At 32.5% G+C, this 20,186-nt stretch overlaps 1 protein-coding gene across 1 annotated transcript in view; it reads left to right on the top strand.

The window, feature by feature from the left end:
- Positions 1–20,186, top strand: part of SOX6 (SRY-box transcription factor 6) — a 383,942-nt gene that overhangs the window by 101,283 nt on the left and 262,473 nt on the right. The window contains exon 4 of the mRNA XM_045557593.1: positions 19,219–19,308. Coding sequence (XP_045413549.1) covers positions 19,219–19,308 — 90 coding nt within the window. The remainder of the gene's footprint in view (positions 1–19,218; positions 19,309–20,186) is intronic.

Genomic DNA, 20,186 nt, shown 5'->3' with positions numbered 1-20,186 from the left:
TCCCTCACTGCCTCCCACCTTCGCCTCTTCTTTGTTTTCAATGTACTTTATGCCACTATATGACTGTGTGTACCTATGATTTAGCTCCCACTTAATAGTGAAATATATGGTGTTTGTTTTTCCATTCCTAGGATACTTCACTTAGGATAATGTTCTACGGTTCCATCCAAGTTGCTGCAAAAGGCATTATTGCATTCCTTTCAATGGCTGAGTAGTACTCCAGGTGTACTACTATTCACTCATGATGGGCACTTAAGTTGATTTGATATCTTTGGAATTGTGAATTGTGCTGCAATAAACATTCAGGTGCAGGTGTCATTTTAATATAATGACTTATTTGCCACTTTCAAATAACTCTGTACTGCTTCACAGGTAATACAATACCTTATAATAACAAAATACTCCTAATTTCTCCCTCCCATTTCTTGTATTATCACTGTCATTCCTTCACTTATACATAAGTGTGTGTGTGTGTGTGTGTGTGTGTGTGTATGAAAAGTGAAATTCTTCTGTATAAGTATGTATGTAACATATCAAAATGTACTATGTGGTATATATAATCAAACACATTGATGCTATTATTATTTTAAACAAATTGTTAGATCAATTAAAAATAAGAAAAAATAAAAGTTTTTATTTTATCTTAATTTATTCATGCTCTTCCTTTCCTTATGCACATCTGATTTTCTAACCTGTATCATTTTGCTTTTCTCAGAAAAACTTCTGTAACATTTGTTGCAAGGCAGGTCTCATGGCAACACATTCCCTCAATTTTTGTCTGAGAATGTCTTTATTTCTATTTCATTTTTGAAGGATAATTTTACAAGGTACAGAATTCTAAGTGGGTGTTTTTTCCCTCTCATCAGTTTAAATATATCACTCTGTACTCTTCTTGCTTGCATGGTTTCTGAGGAGAAGTCAGATGTAATTCTTATCTTTGCTCCTCTGTAGGTAAGGTGCTTTTTTCTCTGGCTTCTTTCAAGAATTTTTCTTTATCTTTGTTAGAATATGATATGCCTGGGTGTATTTTTTTTTTTTTTTACATTTGTCATACTTGGTGTTCTCTGTGCTTCCTGGATGTGGTTTGATGTTGACATTAATTTGAGAAAATTCTGAATAATTATTACTTCAAATATTGCTTCTGTTCTCTTCTTTTTCTTCTCCTTTTGGTATTCTCATTACACATATGTTACACCTTTTTTATTGTCCCACAGTTCTTGGATATTCTATTCTGTTTTTTCTTTTTACTTTTCAGTTTTGGAGGTTTCTGTTGCTATATCCTCAAGCTCAGAGATTGTTTTCTCAGCCATGTCTAGTCTACTAATAAGCCCATCAAAGGCATTCTTCATTTTTGTTACAATATTTATTTCGAGCATTTCCTTTCTTAGAATTTCCATTTCTCTGCTTACATCTTGTATGTTTCTGCATGTTGTCTACCTTTTTCATTCAAACTCTTACATATTAATACTATACTTTTTGTAATATTCCTGGTCTGATAATTCTAACATTCCTGCCATATTTGACTCTGGTTATGATGGTTGTTCAGTTTCTCCAGAAATGTTTTTGCATTTCAATATGTCTTGTAATTTTTGTTGAAAGGCATACATGATATCCTAGGTAAAAGGAACTGTGGTAAACAGACTTTTTATCATATAGTGTTAAGGTGTGGGGGCAAGTACACCTAGTCCTATCCTAAAGTCTCAGTTTTTTGGTGAGCCTGTGACCCTGGACTGTGAAGTTCACCAGGACATTTTAATATTTTTCCCCCTTTGGTGGGACAGCATGGCTGGAGTGGGCTGGAGTTGGATATTTTCCTTCTCCCACATGGAAGGCAAGAGGCGGCTAGAGTTGGATATTTTCCTTATCCAGGTAGGTTAGGCTCTGATAAAACCTCAGCAGGTTATGTTAGGTCCTGGGAAAATCCTGAGGGCAGGAATTAAAAAGAACAGGATGTTATAGTGTATTTAAAAAGTGGTTCCTTTTTTCCTCCTCCTGCTAGAAGCACAAGGGGATTTTTCTCTGACATTCACGGTGAGGACCTGGTAGTGTTCCTGGAGGTAAAACTCACAAATGTTTTGGGCCCTCTTATGATTGGATGTCCTTAGAATTTTTAACTCTCAGAGTTGTCCACACTGAGCATCTAGCAATTCATCAATTACAGTTCTGGTTTTCCTACTTGACACTGGTTCTAGTAGAGGTTTCTGTTCATGGATTTTTGCTCTGATAAGTTGTGATTCTGTGTATCTGCCTGTCTATCTCTCCAATTTTGGGCAGCAGTTTGCTGTGTGGCCTTACTTCTCTGATGGATCTAAGAAAAACTATTGATTTTTCCATTTTTTTAGCTTTTTAATTGTTGTTAGGATGGAATGAAGACTTCTAAGCTCTTAATATGCAGGACTGGAAACTGGAAGTCTACTATATGTACTTTTTGTTTCTTTTTCTTGTCTTATTTCTCTGCCTAGGATCACCAATATTGAAAAGGAGAAAAATAGTAGATATTTTTGTCTTGTTCCTGAATTCAGCAGAAAACATTCATTGTTTTACCATTAATAATGATGTTTGCTGGATGTACCCTCCTATTCTTAGATTGCTGAGAGTTCTCTCTTTTGTTTTTTTAAGATCATGAATGGGTATTGAATATTATAATGTGCTTTATCTGCATCTAATTTAATGGTCATATGATTTTTCACCTTTATTATGTTAAGGTACATTATGTTTATTGGCATTTGAATCTTTAAGCAACTTTGCATTCCTGAAATAAATCCATCTTGATCTTTTTTTATATATTGCTAGATTATATTTGCTAATATTTTGCTGAGGATTTTTGCTTCTATGCTTATAAGGGAAATTGGTGTGTAAATTTTTTTACATGTCCTTGTCAAGGTTTGGCCGGCCTCATAACTTGAGTTGGGTAATGTTTCCCCTTTTTATAGTCTCTGTAAGAGTTTGTACTAGGTTGATATTATTTCTTCCTTGAATGTTTGGAAAAATTCACCAGTGTAGCAATCAGGGCCTCTGTGGAAAGGCTTTACATTATAAAGTCAATATCTTTACTAGATATAGAGCTATTTCTATTTTCTATTTTGGCATGTATATTTTTCAGGAAATTTTCTATTTTATTTAAATTTTGAAATTTATTAACATAAAATTCTTTATACCATCCTATTTTTATCAGTGTCTCCAAGAATATACATATAAATGTTTCTTTTCATTATTAGTGTTAATAATTTGTTTTCTCTCTTTATTACTTGATCAGTCTTGCTAAAAGTTTAGTAATTTCATTAATCTTTTCAAAGAACCACCTTTTGGCTTTGTTGATTTTTCTATATCAGACTATAATTTCTATTTCATTGATGCTCTCTGATATTTCCTTAATTATACCTTTTTGGGTATTTGTTTTTCTGTATTCTTTCTAGCTTTTAAGATGGGGCTTAGGTAATTGACTTTTAGCTTAATCTGCTTTTGTAATGGATGATTTTAAGGTTTTAATAACTGCATTAGTGGACATACAAATTTTGAGATGTCAGATTTTTATTATAACTCAGTTTGAAATATTTTCTAATTTTAATTGTTTATTTTTGTCCCATAGATTGTTTTAATGTGTTGCTTAAATCCCAATCATTTGAGTGATTTTCTAGTTATCTTCCTGTTACTGATTTTTGTTTTGATTCCATTATGATAAAAGACCATACTCTCTATGATCTCAATTATTTAAAATTTGTTTAGACGTGATTTATCACTCAACATGTGGTCTATTTGTGTAATTTTACATGTGCACTTGAACAGAGTGTGTATTTTACAATTATTGAGTGTAGTGTTTGTTATATGTCAATTAATGTAAGTTAACCTTATTGTTCAAATATTCTAAATCTTTGTTGAATTTTCTCTTCTGAGAAAAATTCTACTGAGAGAGCTGTTTAAAATCTCAACTATGTGGTTATATCTAATTTTTCTTTGTCAGCCTTGTCAGTCATTGATTGTGTATAATTTTAGGATTGTTGGATTGATTGATCCTTTTATCATTATGCAATGCCCTTGTTTATCTCTAGTGATACCTCTTGCCTTAGAGTATATTTGTCTGATATTAATTTTTCTACACCAGCTTTTTTTGGGTTAGTGTTTATATGACATAACCCTTTTTTTTTTCCTTTTACCATCAATCTTTTTGTGTTCTTAAATTTTCTCTGTTGTAAAGAATCCAGTTGGCTTGTGTTTGTCATTACTTTTCACTATCTTTAGCCCATTTATAAGTAATTTAATTTCTAGTATATTGTTTTGAGTCTACAATTTCCTATTTGTATTATGTTAAATCTTCAGAAGCTCTTTAAGCTTTGATATTCTGTTATTCTAAAAAAGATATGGCCATGGTTTGCAATTATGTCTTATAAAATTCTGTGATACTCAAAATCCTTTATAAAGATTGGTTTACCTTCTGCCTCTAAAAAAGCCAAAATATTAAGAGAAACTACATTGGAAACACCCTAAAACATATTTTTAAGAATGATATGATAGAGAATAATGTTCTGAGACAACACTCTTTTTAAAAAGTAATATTCTTCTGCTTTTGGCAATAAAGGAGTAATTGGTACTAGAATTAACCTTGTAATATAAACAATAAAAATTCTTGATCAACTGTATGTAACAACTGTTTTAAGAATAGAAAACAGGAAGCACAAGACTGTAATATATGAGGGAAGGAAAACAAAGTGAGCCCAAGATTAGCTTGGCTTTCTACCTGGTGAAATTTATCAGATCCTGATACAGGAAAAGGCAATGGAAGTATAATAGGGCAGCCTCACTGAGCTGAGCAGTGAGAGACCAGAGTTTGAGGAAGTTGTAGTAGCTCTAATTTTCAGGGTGGATTCTAAAAGTGAAGGTGCTATACAGAGAAAGAGCTGCAAAAATCTTCTCAGGCATCCTCTTAAGTCTTTGGCTGAATACCAAGCTGCACATGAATAGGGTATGACTACAAGAGGGTGGGTAAAGAAAAACTACTTGGATAAGAAAAACTAGTAAACTGAAAAATGTTAAGGCTCTGCACATTATTGGGAAACATTTAAGTTCCAACTTACTATAGTGGAGTGTTTTCAATGAACACATGAGTATTTGGTAGAGACCCAAAAAGGACACAGCTTTAGAGTAGGGGTACTAGTCCTACAATGAAAGCTATTCTCTAGTCACCATAACAGAGCTGAAATATGAGCCTCAGAAGGATCAAGATGAGCTGTGATTAAATGAATGCTCATCAGAAGAAAGTTCAAAACTCTTTAAAAGAACAAATTCCAAACACTCAACAATGTAGTATACATATTATCTTGTATGCAGTAAAAATACACATGAAGAAGTGAGAAAATTTAACCTATAAGCAGGAAAAAAATTAGTCAATATAAAGATATGCAGAAATTACAGAGATCATGGATTGACAGATGATGACATTAAAATAGCTACTATAACTATATTCAAGGATTTAAAGGAAAATATGAACCTAATGAAGAGAGAAATGGAAACAATAAAAAAGAACATATAGATATAGAAGAACTGAAAAATACAATACTTAGAGAATTTAAATTCAGATAATCAATTGCAGACTAAGATAGTAGTGAAACTAAAGACAGGGCAATAGAAACTATCCAAACAGAAGGACAGAGAAAAAAGAGTCAGGAAAAAAATGAACAGAACTTTATAGCCTGTGAGATCTAATGCAGTACCATTGGTTTAATTGGAATGCCTGATGAGAATAAACACTTAAAAAGATTTGAAGAAATAATTGCTGAAAAATTCTAAATTTGTTAAAAAATATAAACCTCCAGGTTCAAGAAGTATAAACACAAAGAAAAGTTTATACCAAAGCATATCAAAATCAAATTGCTGAAAACTAATGAAAGAGAGTCTTAAAAGTAGTTAAAGATACATTATTTACAGTGGAACAAAGATAGAAATGATCCTCACATCAGAAATAGTCCAACTCAAAAGTTATTATAATGACATATTTTGAAGTCCTAAAAAAAGAAAAATATTTCAACCTAAAAATCTGTAATTAGCAAAAATATTCTTTAAGTCTGAAGGTTAATACAGACATTTTAGATAAGCAAAAGTTCAGAGAATTTGTTGCCAGAAGATCTTAACTATAAGAAATGAAAAACAGATTTCTGGCTGAAGAAAATAATACTAGATGGAAACTCAGATTTTAAAAAGAAATGAATGTAGCATACTGTAAGTGGTAAAGCTGAGTGCAAACATAAAAGACATTCATATTTATAATAATTAATTTGCTTAAAATATAACTGACTCCATAGCATAAAAATATATTTTGAGATTTAAAACATGTTAGAAGTAAAATGCATGACAACAATAATACAAACTATGGGTATTTTTAAGTTTCTTCCATTATATTTTAAATAGTATATTACGTGAAGGTAGAATGTTATATGTTAAAGATGTATATTGTAAACCTTGCATCAATCACTTAAATAATGAAATAAAGAGGTATATCTAGTAAACAATAGAGAATATAAATGTAATTCTAAAATAAATTTAAATTAATTAAAAAACAGGCAAGAAAAAAGGGAATAAGGAGCAAAGGACAGAAAAGAATATAGAAAAACATACCAAGATAGGTTACTTAAACTCTATTAACGATTATATTAAATGTAAGTGGACTAATTATACTAAATTTTAAAAAGCAAAGATTATCAGATTGGATTTATAAAACCAATATGCTGACTACAAGAAACACAGTAGATATAAAAATATAGATATATTAAAAGTAAAATCATTGGTGAAGATACACCATGTAATGATAATAAAGCTGAAATGGCTATTTTATTATAAAAGTGGACTCCAGAAGAAGGAATATTATCAAACATAAAGACATTTCATAATGATTAAAGAGTCAATTTATCAAGAAGACATAACATTTCTAAATGTCTATATATCTAATAGTAGAAGTTCTAAATATATGAAAGAAAAGGTTGACAGAACTAAATGAAAAATGACATTCACAGTCTAATTATTGTTGGAGATTTTAACACTCCTTTTTAGAATTTGATAAAACAAGTAGACAGAAAATCCATAAGAATGTGGAAAACCTGAACAAAACTATCAATTAACTTGATCTGATTGACACTGATAGAGCACTACCCTCAAAACCTTCTGAGTAATTATTCTTATGCAGTGAATAAGGAACATCCCAAAGTAAAGCATATGCTGGGCTATAAAACAAGTCTCAATAAACATAGAAGGATTCAAATTATAAAAAGTATATTCTTTGACCTGGAATCAAATTACAGATTAATAAGAAAAGGAAAGTTTTTTAAATTCCAAATATTTGGAAATTAAACCATATACTTCTAAAAAAGTTTACTAAAGAAAGAACAAGGAAAATTATAAAATATTTTGAACTAAATAATAATGAAAATCCAGTCTAACAAAATGTGTGGGATTCAGCTAAAGTAGTACTTAGAGGGAATTATATAGCTTTAAATGCTAATGTTTAACAATAATAAAGGTTTAAAATCAACCTATAAATTCAAGGCAAATCCAATCAAAATTCCAGAAAGTACTTTTTTTTTTGGCAGGCAAATCAATTCTAAAATTTATCTGGAAGTGCAAAGGACCTAGCATAGCCAAAACAAATTTGAAATAGAAAAAAAAAATGTCTTATTCTGTGTGATTTCAAGATTTACTATAAAGCTACAGCAATCAAAACAGTTTGGTATTTGTGGAAGTATAATGAATTGATCACTAGAACAGACCAGGGAATCTAGAAATTGGCACACATGCACATACACACACGTATAGTCATTTGATTTTCAGCAATGAAGCCAAGATAACTCAATGGGGAAAGAGGTTTGAACAACTAGATGTTTATATGAAAGAAAATTAACTTTTATCCTTTACCTCATAGCATATGCACAAAATAATTCAAAATGGGTTGTTGACTTAAATATAAAACTAAATATAAAACTAAAACTATAAAGCTTCTAGAAGAAAACCTAGGAGAAAATCTTTGTGATCTTAGTATAAATAAAGATTTTATAGAGAGGACGCAGAAAAAAATAATCATAAAGAAAAAATTGATAATTGGATAACATCAAAATAAAAACTGTAACTCCTCAAAAGACACCTTGTGAAAATAAAAAGGCACATTGTAGACTAGGCAAATACAGGGTGTCCCAAAAGTTGCCATACATGAGGAAAATGGGAAATTTTGTATTGAATATTTTGTAAATAAAGGTACATTTAGTTATAATTTCCCATTTTCCCTATGTATGGTGACTTTTGGGGCACCTTGTATATTTATACAATAAAGATATCTGACAAAAGACTTGTCATATATAAATAACTCTTAGATATATGTATATAATAGATAATATATAAGTGTAAATACAGAAAATAGCATAACTATATAATACATTATGTAAATATATAACACACAAAAATATATAAACATATGAAGACATCTTAAAGCTCATGAAGAAAAGGGCAAACAACCCAATATAAAAGTGGGAAAAATATTTGAACAACATTTCACAGAAGATGTATAAATAATAAATAAGCATTTGAAAATATGCTGAATATCTTAATCATTAAGGAAATGTAAGTTATTAATAAATCTACACTGAGATAACCATTCTAACACTAAGACATATTGGTAAGGATATGAAGCAACAAGAACTCTCATACATTGTTGGTGGAAGTATATGGAAGTATGAAATGGTGCAAACACTTTGGAAAACTTTGTGGCAGTTTCTTATAAAGCCAGGCATATAACTACCCAACTTTTAAAGGAAATTCAATTTTTTTTTTTTTTTTTGGAGACAAGACCTCATTCTGTTGTCCAGACTGGACTGCAGTGGCACTATCATATATCATAGCTCACTGTAGCTTCCAACTCCTGGACTCAAGCGATCCTCCTGCCTCAGCTTCCTGAGTAGCCAGGACTACAGGGGCTAATTTTTTTTTTTTTTTTTGTAGAGACACAGTCTCAGTAGTGGCCCAGGCTGATGTTGAATTCCTGCCCCACAAGCCATCCTCCTACCCAGGCCTCCCAAAGTGCTGGGATTACAGGCATGAACCACTGCACCTGGCTGCAATTCTAGTTTTAAAGGGAAAAAATAGGTACATATGCATAAAAAGACTTGTGAATGAATTAGCATATTAGTTTTATTTCTAATAGCCCCAAACTGGAAACAACCCGTACGTCTATAAACAGATGAAAGGATATACAAATTGTGGTATATTCATACAATTTTGAAAATCTTCCCATTAATAAAAAGGATCAGACAACTATTATATGCTGCAACATGAATGAATCTCAAAAACTTTATTCCGAGTGAATGAATCCATATCCAAAAAATACATATTGCATACTTTCATTTTTATGAAATTCAAGAATAGGCAGACCTATTTTAAACCAATGGTTGCATGAGTCCAGGAGTATAGGTGATTAAAAAGTGAGCATGAGAAACTTTTTGAAAATGTTCTTTGGCAGCTACATGAATATATAATTTGACAAAAGTTGTTCAATTTACATTTAAAATGGGTGTTTTTTTATTATATACAAATTATGCCTCAATATAGTTAAACACAGTTTTATTTTTTTTTTTTTTAGAGACAGTGTCTCACTCTGTCACCCAGGCTGGAATGCAATGGTACAATCACAGCCTACTGCAGCTTAGAACTCCTGGGCTCAAGGGGATCCTCTTGCGTTGGCCTCTCAAAGCACTGGGATTATTGGCATGAGCCACAGTGTTCAGCCTCAAATTAGTTAATTTAAAAACTAGTTTTTTTGATGCTTGACATGCAATAAATGTGATCTCTTTCAGTATATCAGTGAGTTTGTTGTAACACTTAGTATGTGCAGAGCTCTGGGTGAAGCAATATGGAAGAAACAAAGTGGTATCAGAAACATTCCCTGACCATCAAGGAACTTAATATTTAGTTAGGGTAATGTGGTATGAAAACTGGATAATTATATGGTGGTGAACATTGATAAATAGTAGTAGAGGTAGATGTAGAAAAGAGTTACGAAATTCGGTTAAATGAGTTGATAGATGAAAAGAATATAAAAAGTACAATGCCTAACAGATATTAATAATATGTGTTCAACAAATGTTAATTATTTTGCTTTTCAGGGGGTGAGAATTTGTTTGAAGTGATGAATCAAGGCTAATTGAGGAGGTGGTATTTGATGTAGGCACTGTAGAATAGGAGGGTTTTTCATAAATGTCAAGAAATGGGGAGACATTCAGGTTGGGAGGATGTTGTGATCAAAGGGATAGAAGTGAAAAAGCACAGGTATGTACAGGGGAGTGAGACATGCTTGGTGTACTCATTTGAATAGAATGAAGAGTTTTATGTAGGTGGAGTGATAGGAAATTAATCACTAGTGAGAGACTATGGAGGGTCCTTAAAACCCAATTGAGGAATGTAGCCTTCTTTTAAATAGATCTTTTGTGGATTGTCAATATGTAAGTAAAACAGATAAAAAGGGATATTTTATCGGTAAAAATTTATTTTATAATTAATTTTATAGCATTAAATATAAAGTCAATTAACCAGAACAATGAAGCTTTTTTGAACACAAAACTTTGAAATTGGGGGTTGTTGATATAAGGTGGAATTTTTTAAAATGAGCCTCAGCTTTCACTTTATTTCTGCTGTATTTTCTTTTGTTTGCATCATGTTCAAAAAACCCTAATTAATGTAGATAAATAATTGTAAGTAGCAATGCTTTAACAGTTTACCTTCAAGTCTTTGCATATCTTTTGATAAAGCTAGAGGTTTATTTCAAGATACAGTCACTTGTGGTTTAACAATGAGGCTACCTTCAGAGAAATGGGTTGTTAAATGATTTTGTTGTGCAAACATCATTGAATGCACTTACACAAACCTAAATGGTATAGTCTACTACATACCTAGGCTATACGGTATAGCCTATTGCTCCTAGGCTACAAAGCTGTGCAGCATGTTAGTGTAGTGAAGACTGTAGGCAATTGTAACACAATGGTAAATATGTGTGTATCTAAACATAGAAAAAGTATAGTGAAAATATAATCTTAAGAGGCCACTGTCATTTATGCAGTCTGTCGTTATGCAGCTCTTGACTGTATGCATAGTAAATGTTTTATTTAATTATTTTTTGAAGAGATAGGGCCTCCCTATGTTGCTCAGGCTGGTCTCAAACTCCTGGCCTCAAGCGATCCTCCCTCCTCAGCCTTCGAAAGTACTGGGATTACAGGCATGAGCCACTTCACCCAGCCTATATACATAATAAATGTTTTAATATGGTAGTACAAGTTAATGCTTTGGTGGTTTCCAGATGGTTAAAATTTAGAACATAAGACATTGATGTGTGTACGACACATTTGGTTATGTTTTTCATATTATTTAAATTTTTTTAAGTTGTAATTTGTGGAAACTCAACTCAAATTAATAGGAATATATTGGCTTACCTTACCAAAAAAGCTCAGGAATAGAATTTGGCTTTAGCTAATTTTGCATGTAAGTGTGCTAGCATGTATCTTTACATAATATAAAGATTTTTTTCTCTATCTGCAGTTCCTTTCTACTTCTCTTTGTATTTTTGGCTGTATTCGCTTTTATTGTATGTAAGCTCTATCTGTGTGCCAGGTAGAGTGATAATGACAATTCTAAGTCCAATTCAACCTGAACATGAGAGAGCTCTCCAGATAGTTCCAGCAGAGAATTCTGACTGGGTCAAATTCTGCAGTAGAACGCAGGCGATAGAGAACGGTGATTGACTACTCCATCAAGACGGTAGTGGAATTCAGAACTACTTTCCCAAAGAAACCAAAAGAAAGAGTGCATGACACACTGGACACACAAAAAATTGTTTCTACAATTCGATATACTTTTTAAAAAGCAGTTAAATATGTATTTCAAAGAGTAAAAATAGCTGGGTGTGGTGGCATCCACCTGTAGCCCCAGCTGCTTGGAAGGTTGAGGCAGGAGGATCACTTAAGCTTAGTTAGGACTTCAAGATCAGCCTGGGCAACATAGTGGGAAACCATCTCTAAAAAAATAAATAGCCGGGCGCCGTGGCTCATGCCTGTAATCCTAGCACTCTGGGAGGCCGAGGCAGGTGGATTGCTCGAGGTCAGGAGTAGACTAGCCTGAGCAAGAGCGAGACCCCGTCTCTACTAAAAATAGAAAGAAATTATCTGGCCAACTAAAATGTATATATAGAAAAAATTAGCTGGGCATGGTGGCACATGCCTGTAGTCCCAGCTACTCGGGAGGCTGAGGCAGTAGGATCGCTTAAGCCCAGGAGTTTGAGGTTGCTGTGAGCTAGGCTGATGCCACGGCACTCACTCTAGCCCAGGCAACACAGCGAGACTCTGTCTCAAAAAAAAAAAAAAAAATAAAAAATAAATAAATAAATAAAATTAAAAATAATATAATAAATAAAAAAGTAAAAATAAAACAAACAGTTATAGAAACCAAATAGCAGTATCAGAAAATAAGGTTTAGAAAAAGTGTAATGATGAGTTATATTTTAGCAATATGGACAGGAATAGTTTCCAATGGGACATTTTTATTCCATTAAAATTGTAGCATATTTGAAGGCCTCATAGACAATGAGCTACAGTGGAAAACCAAGGCTTCAAGCTGCACATGTACTTCCTATAGATGAAAATTAGACTCATTTTAGAAGGAATTACCTTTTGAATTCAACAGTATTTTTAAACATCTTGCTGATTCCTTAGTGGATGATATTCACAAAAGAAAAGCTTTTAATTCAAACAAAGTAAAGCAGTATGGAAAAAGAAATATGGAGGATCAGGAAGACCAGTATAATTGAGTGTGTATGGGAGATGTTGTCTTTCATTGAAGTATCATGAATTTTTAGCACCCCTCTCCCAAGAATGAATATTTCACTCCATATCTGAAGCAATTAATAATATGTACAAAATTATTCATTTTCCACTATTATATGCTACATTGTAGAGAATATAAAACCCACATTCAAATAATGATTTAAATGGTCATGTCAGTTAAACAAGCACTGAACTGAAGTCAGGGATCTGTCACCAACTTTTGACCTTGGCAAGGCAGGTGACTTCCTTATCTTGCCTCTGTTTCCTTATTTCTGAAATGAGGGTGTTGGTCTTAATGATCATTGAAGTCTCTTCTAACTCACAGTCTAGCTGTAGCAGTAGACTGTGAGTTTCTGAATCACCTGCTGTATGTTTCCCTCTTTTTCTTTTATATACTGGCATTGGTAACAGTTGTACTTTGAAGGAAATGTGAGAGGAATTTGGTTTTGAATGATCCCTGTTTTAGGTGCTAGGCAGCCTTGGAAAGCAGATGAAAGAGATACCTCTCACCTGCACATATAGAACAGTATGACTTCCATGAATGTATGTTAAGTACCAGTTTTAAGGAATGCCTATGAAAAATTATCAAAGACTTTGGTAGATAAAAATAGTGTAGAGAAAGAATATTGTACCAAATATGGCGCTGTCTGTAAGTATATTTCTGGCAGATTTCAAATGTGGGGCATTTTTTCCCTTATGAACATGCCAAAATCTTGCATCTAACAGTTCTAATGACATTTCCATTGCCACACACACACACACACACACACACACACACATGCGCACACGCACACGCACACACACACACACACACACTCACAGTATATTATCTAGTAAAATGGTTGTGGAATTAACATTTTTCCTGGAAGGAATATATCTGATTTAATGACCAAATCGTTTTAAAGCAGCACAACAGAATTTCACAGGAACTAAATCTATTTTTTCACACCGATCATGCATGTTTTACTCCAGCATTGAGTCATTAGCATGTTTATAATGGTTCTAATTTAGCACCACATTTTCTGAATTTTATCCTTGAGTCATTTACAAATTGTTCATATTGAGTAAACAAAGGAAACAGATTGCATTTTATACTTAGTAATTTATCTGAAAGAAGAGGGGAGGGTTAATTGTTTTAAAGTTTTGGTCTGTTTGGGGAAGTGAGCCTGCTTTTTCATTGCTAGGCATAAATGCCATTTCTCATCTTTTTGGGGATGGGGGGGTTATGGAGGAGTAAAATGAAAAATTAGGACCAGGACAAGATTGGCCACTCCCAGAGGGGAGTGTGGAGCAAAAGGGGAGCTGGCACGAGATTATCCAAAACAGTTGGTGCATTCCTTAATGATCAAGTGCTTGAGAAGTCCAGCTCTTCCTGGCAGAGCATCTGTGTTGATGTTTATATCATTGCCCTGCTGTATGGGAAAGGCATGCTTTCTCTTGCTGCTTGGCTAAAAATAGGATGGAATATAGCATTGTATGAGATACTTTAAGATAGCAAAAACATTTAAGAGGTTAAAGGTTTGGCTTTTGGATCAAAAAAGATCAGTGATATAACTCATGGTGTTACTTGCAGACTGAATTTTATCTAGTTAGTGATTCGCACTCTTGGTTAGGGAAGTTATTCTAGGTTTATTTGGTGCAGTCTGAAAAACCCACTCTGCTGTCTTTTCTGTCAGCCTCCCAGCATGAAGAGCAGGACTGAAAAAAGCCTCTATTTATACCCCCTTGTTCTTATTTGGAAAATCAGTTGTTTCATTGGAAAGAGACAGAGAGAGGGAGAGGGAAAGAGTGGAGAGAAAGGGGGAGAGAGAGAAAAGAAGAGCATGAACAGTCGTCAGAGAGTGTGCTTTGTACGTTATAGTGACTTCAAAATAAAACTGGCACATTTTAGTGTCTAATTATTTTTAGTGAGCTTGGAGGGTTTTAATTAAAATTTAAGAGTGCTCTTCAAGCTCTCCAAGCTCCAATTTTATCCCACTGTATTGTGGAGCACTTGCCACTGTGGAAAAATGTACAGTAACTGGCATGTGCATCTCTGTTTCCTAATGAAAAATGTGGGATGAATAATTAGTGGGGGTATAAATATATATTGTTGAATTTAGTTGTAATCCAAGTCATGGATACTTTTGATAAATTATCATTATTCTTGGATACATAGAAAAATTATTGTATTTGAAACTTATGATTCCTATGGTAAAAATAAAAGGAATTGCTTTACTATTTTCATAAAAGGTTTAATACAGCAATAGGAAATCTGCATACAGAGGCAGCAGTCATTGTTTTTCTGCACTAAAATATTTTAAAGATATTTTTATGTCACATTTCTCATATTTTAGCATTTCTAAATTTAAATATCACTTTGAAGTAAACAGAATTAGTGTTTACTTATAGGTAAATTGTTTTAAAGTACAATAAAGCTTTTTTCCATTATCTTTTCCTCTTCCTCATGCTTTAATTTTAATGATGACTTATTTACTGTCTCTGATCCATTTGAAATACTTTTATTTTGAACAGAATAGGTATTAATACTGCTGCAGCTTTGTCTAACTAGGATTAATTAATATTGTTCCTAAAATATCATCATACAGATTAGGAAATAGATATCTCATATAATCTTACTTTGCATTTCTCTTACATCAAGAAATTAATTATTAGTAGGCAAAAACATTGCTAAGCCTCTATAAAGCATTCTTGACTTACGTGGCCTGAAACCTAGGTACTTATGATGCAGAAACATTGCTTTGCAATCCATTATGCAGGGTAATTAAAAAATAAAATAGTTCTGAATTGTATCTTTCTTTTTTCGCTTAGAAGTTTCTTGAAAGAAAAAAACTTAAATTTGCAAAGGAAAAGAAAAAACCCAGAAACTACTGGTTTAATTATCATGCAACTGATAATTTATAACACATCAAAACCTTTACATCCTTGCTTAAAATATAGATGAGAACTGAAGTCTAGCTATTGATTTTTGATAGTCATGTTTTAATTGCTGTTATTTATAAAAATTAGACAAGATAAAGTCCTTTAGTTCATTGAATAAGTATTGGCTAATGGAAACAAATTCTTTCAAAGTAACAGGAATTAATTTTGGCATTTTCCACTTTAATATGTTAGCATTATGGTTTACATTCATTTAAAAATATTTACATATTATGGTGACTATTTTTTTGCTATAACATTGTTATTCTTTATCTCAATTTTCAAAAGGCATGTAGCTCCTTTCCTATTTTTCAGCTGAAGACAGTTCAAAGACACTAAACTTTGAATAGTCAAACTCAAATAACAAAATTTACTGCATATTGTTTCATTATTTCCAGGCTGGTGGTACCATTGAAACTATTGTTTTCAAATTAATTATGTAAACATATTTATGTGTGTAAAATAATCCCAAGAGTATCTTGGGGAAGTTCAGTACTTTTTTTTTCCATTTGGAGTGCTACATGACCACTATGTTAAAGCCACTCAGTATGTTCTTACTCTCCCCATGTACGTAGTGAAAACTGGCCTTCTTTATTTTTACCTGTTTGTTTTTTGCATTTGTGCTGGATCCAAATGGGACAAAGTCTGATCTGATCAATTACCTGTGTAAAACTACTTTCCTATTAATGTAGTTGAAGGATGTGGTGGGGGGTGGGGGGTAGAAGCAGTGAATTCTTACTTTTAACTTGTATCCTTACCTGGATATCTTTTTGAGTGAGAAATTTGAAAATATAAATTTTCATTTGTAACTTTGTATCTATTACATATGTCCTCATTTCAAATTAGAAACCTTTCAGTGGTGGCAGTAGTGTCCTCTGCCTGTGCAGTACTTGGTAACAATCTACTTCTTCTGGTCTTCTTTCACTCATCTTACTTGCTGTACATTATAACATACAGAGCTCTTAGCACCAACTGTGGCATGCCCTTAGAGGTTTGGCAGTTAGGTAATTAGGAAACAAGTCAGAGAATTTTTAAAGAGACTTTAAAGAGTTTTGAGTCTTCCTGGAATCTCGTAGTATTGAGATTAAACGTTGATAAGGTACTATGTAGTCACTTATTGTCCTGTAGATAAAGGCAATCAGTGATTGTTATTAAATATTTTCATGACTGTAAATGTAGACATGGAAAGGCTGCTTTATTTTTTCCCTCAGTTTCTTCTGTTGAAACAGGAACTCATATAGCTAGATTAAGTCAGCATTACAGTGAGGATTAATTTGTAATAGGAATGTGAAATGCTTTAAAGTTATTAACCATTTTATTAATGAGTAGCTTGTATGTAAAGCTGTGTTCACATATTTTGATTTATGTTTGAAGTATGTGTTCCTGTTTTCTATATAGTTCTATTTTCTCCCATGAAGTTGCAGCATTTTTTTCTTGGAGCACTAAAAGATTTCAGGACTATTTGTAGAAATGAGAGATGTATTCTAGCCTGTTTTACATCTAGTGTTTATTTAATCATAGTATATGGATGGGCTCTGAATTTGTGATCATTACAAATAAGTTGGGCTTTTGTCTTTGACTGCTACAATATTTGCTTTCAACCCAAATTTTAATCAAACCAGTTATGTTTTTACATTTATATCAATTATTGTCAGTTTAGCGCAATGATATAACATATATGAAAGGGATAAAAATGTGACAAAATTATGTAGGGTATGAAGTTCAAGACTTGTTGGTTATTCTTATCTATAATCTAATGTTACATCAATCTCTCTCAGAAATTCAAACCTGATTTGAGAAAAAGTAATCTCTGAGAAGCATGGCTTTGAAGATTTACTGCTTAGGTTTTAAACTTAGTATTATCTTTTTTATGACTTTAGTATAAAAACAAAATAGGTAGCAAACAAAATATATTATTTTGGCAATTAGTTGCAACCTGAACATTTGCATATGCATGCAGACCCCATTGGAAGGTCACTCAGTATTCAATTTTTGAAGCACAGTAGTAGATCACTTGTTGAAGCCTAAGAAAATAATAGGAAAGCATAGAAGAAAGAAGGAAGCCAAGAAGAAAGGAAACGAGGAGGGGAAAATAAGGGAAGGGCAGTGAGTTTTCACCTAATAAAATAAAGCTGACTTCTTTTTAGAAAGAACTTTGGCTTCTGTGATAGCTAGCTAGTATGGTTGTTCTTTATCAGCCAAAGGTTTCATGACACACTGATCTGGATTCCATCCATTCCTTGATTGATTGATTGTGTCATGGGTAAATGTTAATTGTTTTTCACCAATACTTTCTAACCATGCATTGGTCTTCTCATCTCTTAAATAGGGCTCACTGTCTTTTTCTGCAGCTTATCTAGCTTCTAAAGCCCTTTAGATCCATCTTGACCTTACTGTCATTCTGAAAAATTCAAGGAGGATTTAGAAGCTGGAGAAAAAAAATGAAAGGGAAAATGCTAAAGAGATAGATGCTGATATGAGAAAGAAAAGGCATTTGGAATTGGAGTAACCATTTTAAATATAATTTTAAAAGGAAGTTATCAGAATTTTGACACTTGGAATGTTAAAGTTTAATGGGAGTATGTTTTGCACTAAGGATTTAGTATTTAAATCTGCATTCCCTTCTGGAAACATGATCTATTTGTTAAGATTTGAGGTCTAAAAGGTACAAGTAAATAGTTGTAAACAGTAGCTCTAGTTGCAAACCCATCTGCATAGAGAGAAAAATAATTCACTGAGAAAAAAATTGGTAATTACTAAGACATTCTGAAGTTTGGATTTCTGTAACCTTTATGAATTTTTATAAAAACAAGTATAATCACTCCCTATAATCTAGTATGTTATTTCGAAATGTAGTAGGGCAAATAATCAAATGGGCATTTATTATTTAATAAAATAATTTAATAAAAATATGTACTTTTTATATACAAGTTTTAGCAGTTTTCATTGCTAGGGGACAGAGAACATCTAACTTTATTTTCTTCTCATTTCGTTCTAAATGGGTATTTTACAGAAGTTGGATTTCTTTTTTAAGGACTAAGTGGTTACAGACTCATTGGTTGCTTCTCCCTTGAAGATCTGTTATTGTTCCTTGCATAGCACATAAATTTTGTTTGGACTGTAAAAAAATCACCTAGGTTAAAAGGAATATCTAGAGTTAAACTCATAGAAAAGAGCCCCCTTTTCTGTCCTTTAGCCTAAGAACAAATGCTGATTGAATATTAATAGAATTATAATACTAAAATAAGGTTATTGAGCATTTATCTTTTTTCCCCTGGACAGTAGTTTAAATAATCTTCTGTTAAAAATAAACTTAGTTGTGGTATTTTATAATAGAATAATGCAATTCTCTATATCCTAGGGTTAAAATAGCAGCAACAAAAACAGCTTTGTGCAACTGGCCTTCTGAATTTGTAATATACATACATTTTTAATACTTACTTTTGTATTTTAATAGATTCCTCCTGCATGGAAAAACTACTTTCAAAAGATTGGAAGGAAAAAATGGAAAGACTAAATACCAGTGAACTTCTTGGAGAAATTAAAGGTACAATATAAAAAATATCACACATGTCATTGCAGAGATTTTTTTGTGTGCAACAGTATATTTGCTGATCTTCTGTACCATAACACTAAATTCCTACCTCTAACACTTGATTACATATGAGAGGGTAAATATATAGTGTATCCCTGAACTTCTATTCTTTGTAATGTTGACAGAATGAAATTTTTGCCCACTCTTTGTATTAGTCTATGAGCATATAACTTATAGGATATACTGCCTCATTTATTTACTTAATAAAAAAGTATGAAAAAGAAAACAAAAAGGTATGTCAAAAGATGAAGAGAAAATTAAGTTCAAGATAATCTTAGTTTTTCCTCTTAAAATCATAATAGCTTAATTTATGAATCCAAATTAATTTGCATTTCTTCTGAAGGGATTTATAGAATATGCTATACATAATGGTTTGCGGGTGGATTCTGAAGCCTGTTGACCTTGTTTTAAATCCTAGCTCTGTCACTTACTAGATGAGTGACTTTGGACAAGCCACTGAACTTCTGTGTCTTATATTCTTCATTTCTAAAGTGAGGATAATAATAGTACTTACTTCATGGGCTCATTAAAAGAGTTAATATAATACATGTAAAGCTCTTAGAATAGTAGCCTGAACTTAAAGTATTCATGAGTGTAAGTCGTGGTAGTTGCCGTTATTAATATGCCCATAGAATCATATGTTGATTAATCTCAAGCAAGTTTCATGGGATTTAGCATTTCATGATCTCTGATTCAGATGAGGGTGAGTGTCTTTATTTTTGAATATATGTGATTGTTGCTGTTATTTTTAAACATGTTAAGAAGTGAACAATCCCAATCCATTCCAGTATTAAGTTACCCTGTCTGTCAAGAGTTATACTTCTTGACTA

Source organism: Lemur catta, chromosome 7 (assembly GCF_020740605.2).
Source record: "Lemur catta isolate mLemCat1 chromosome 7, mLemCat1.pri, whole genome shotgun sequence".
NCBI lineage: Eukaryota > Metazoa > Chordata > Mammalia > Primates > Lemuridae > Lemur > Lemur catta.
Note: the sequence above shows the minus strand (reverse complement) of the source record. Positions and strands in the feature narration are given on the sequence as shown.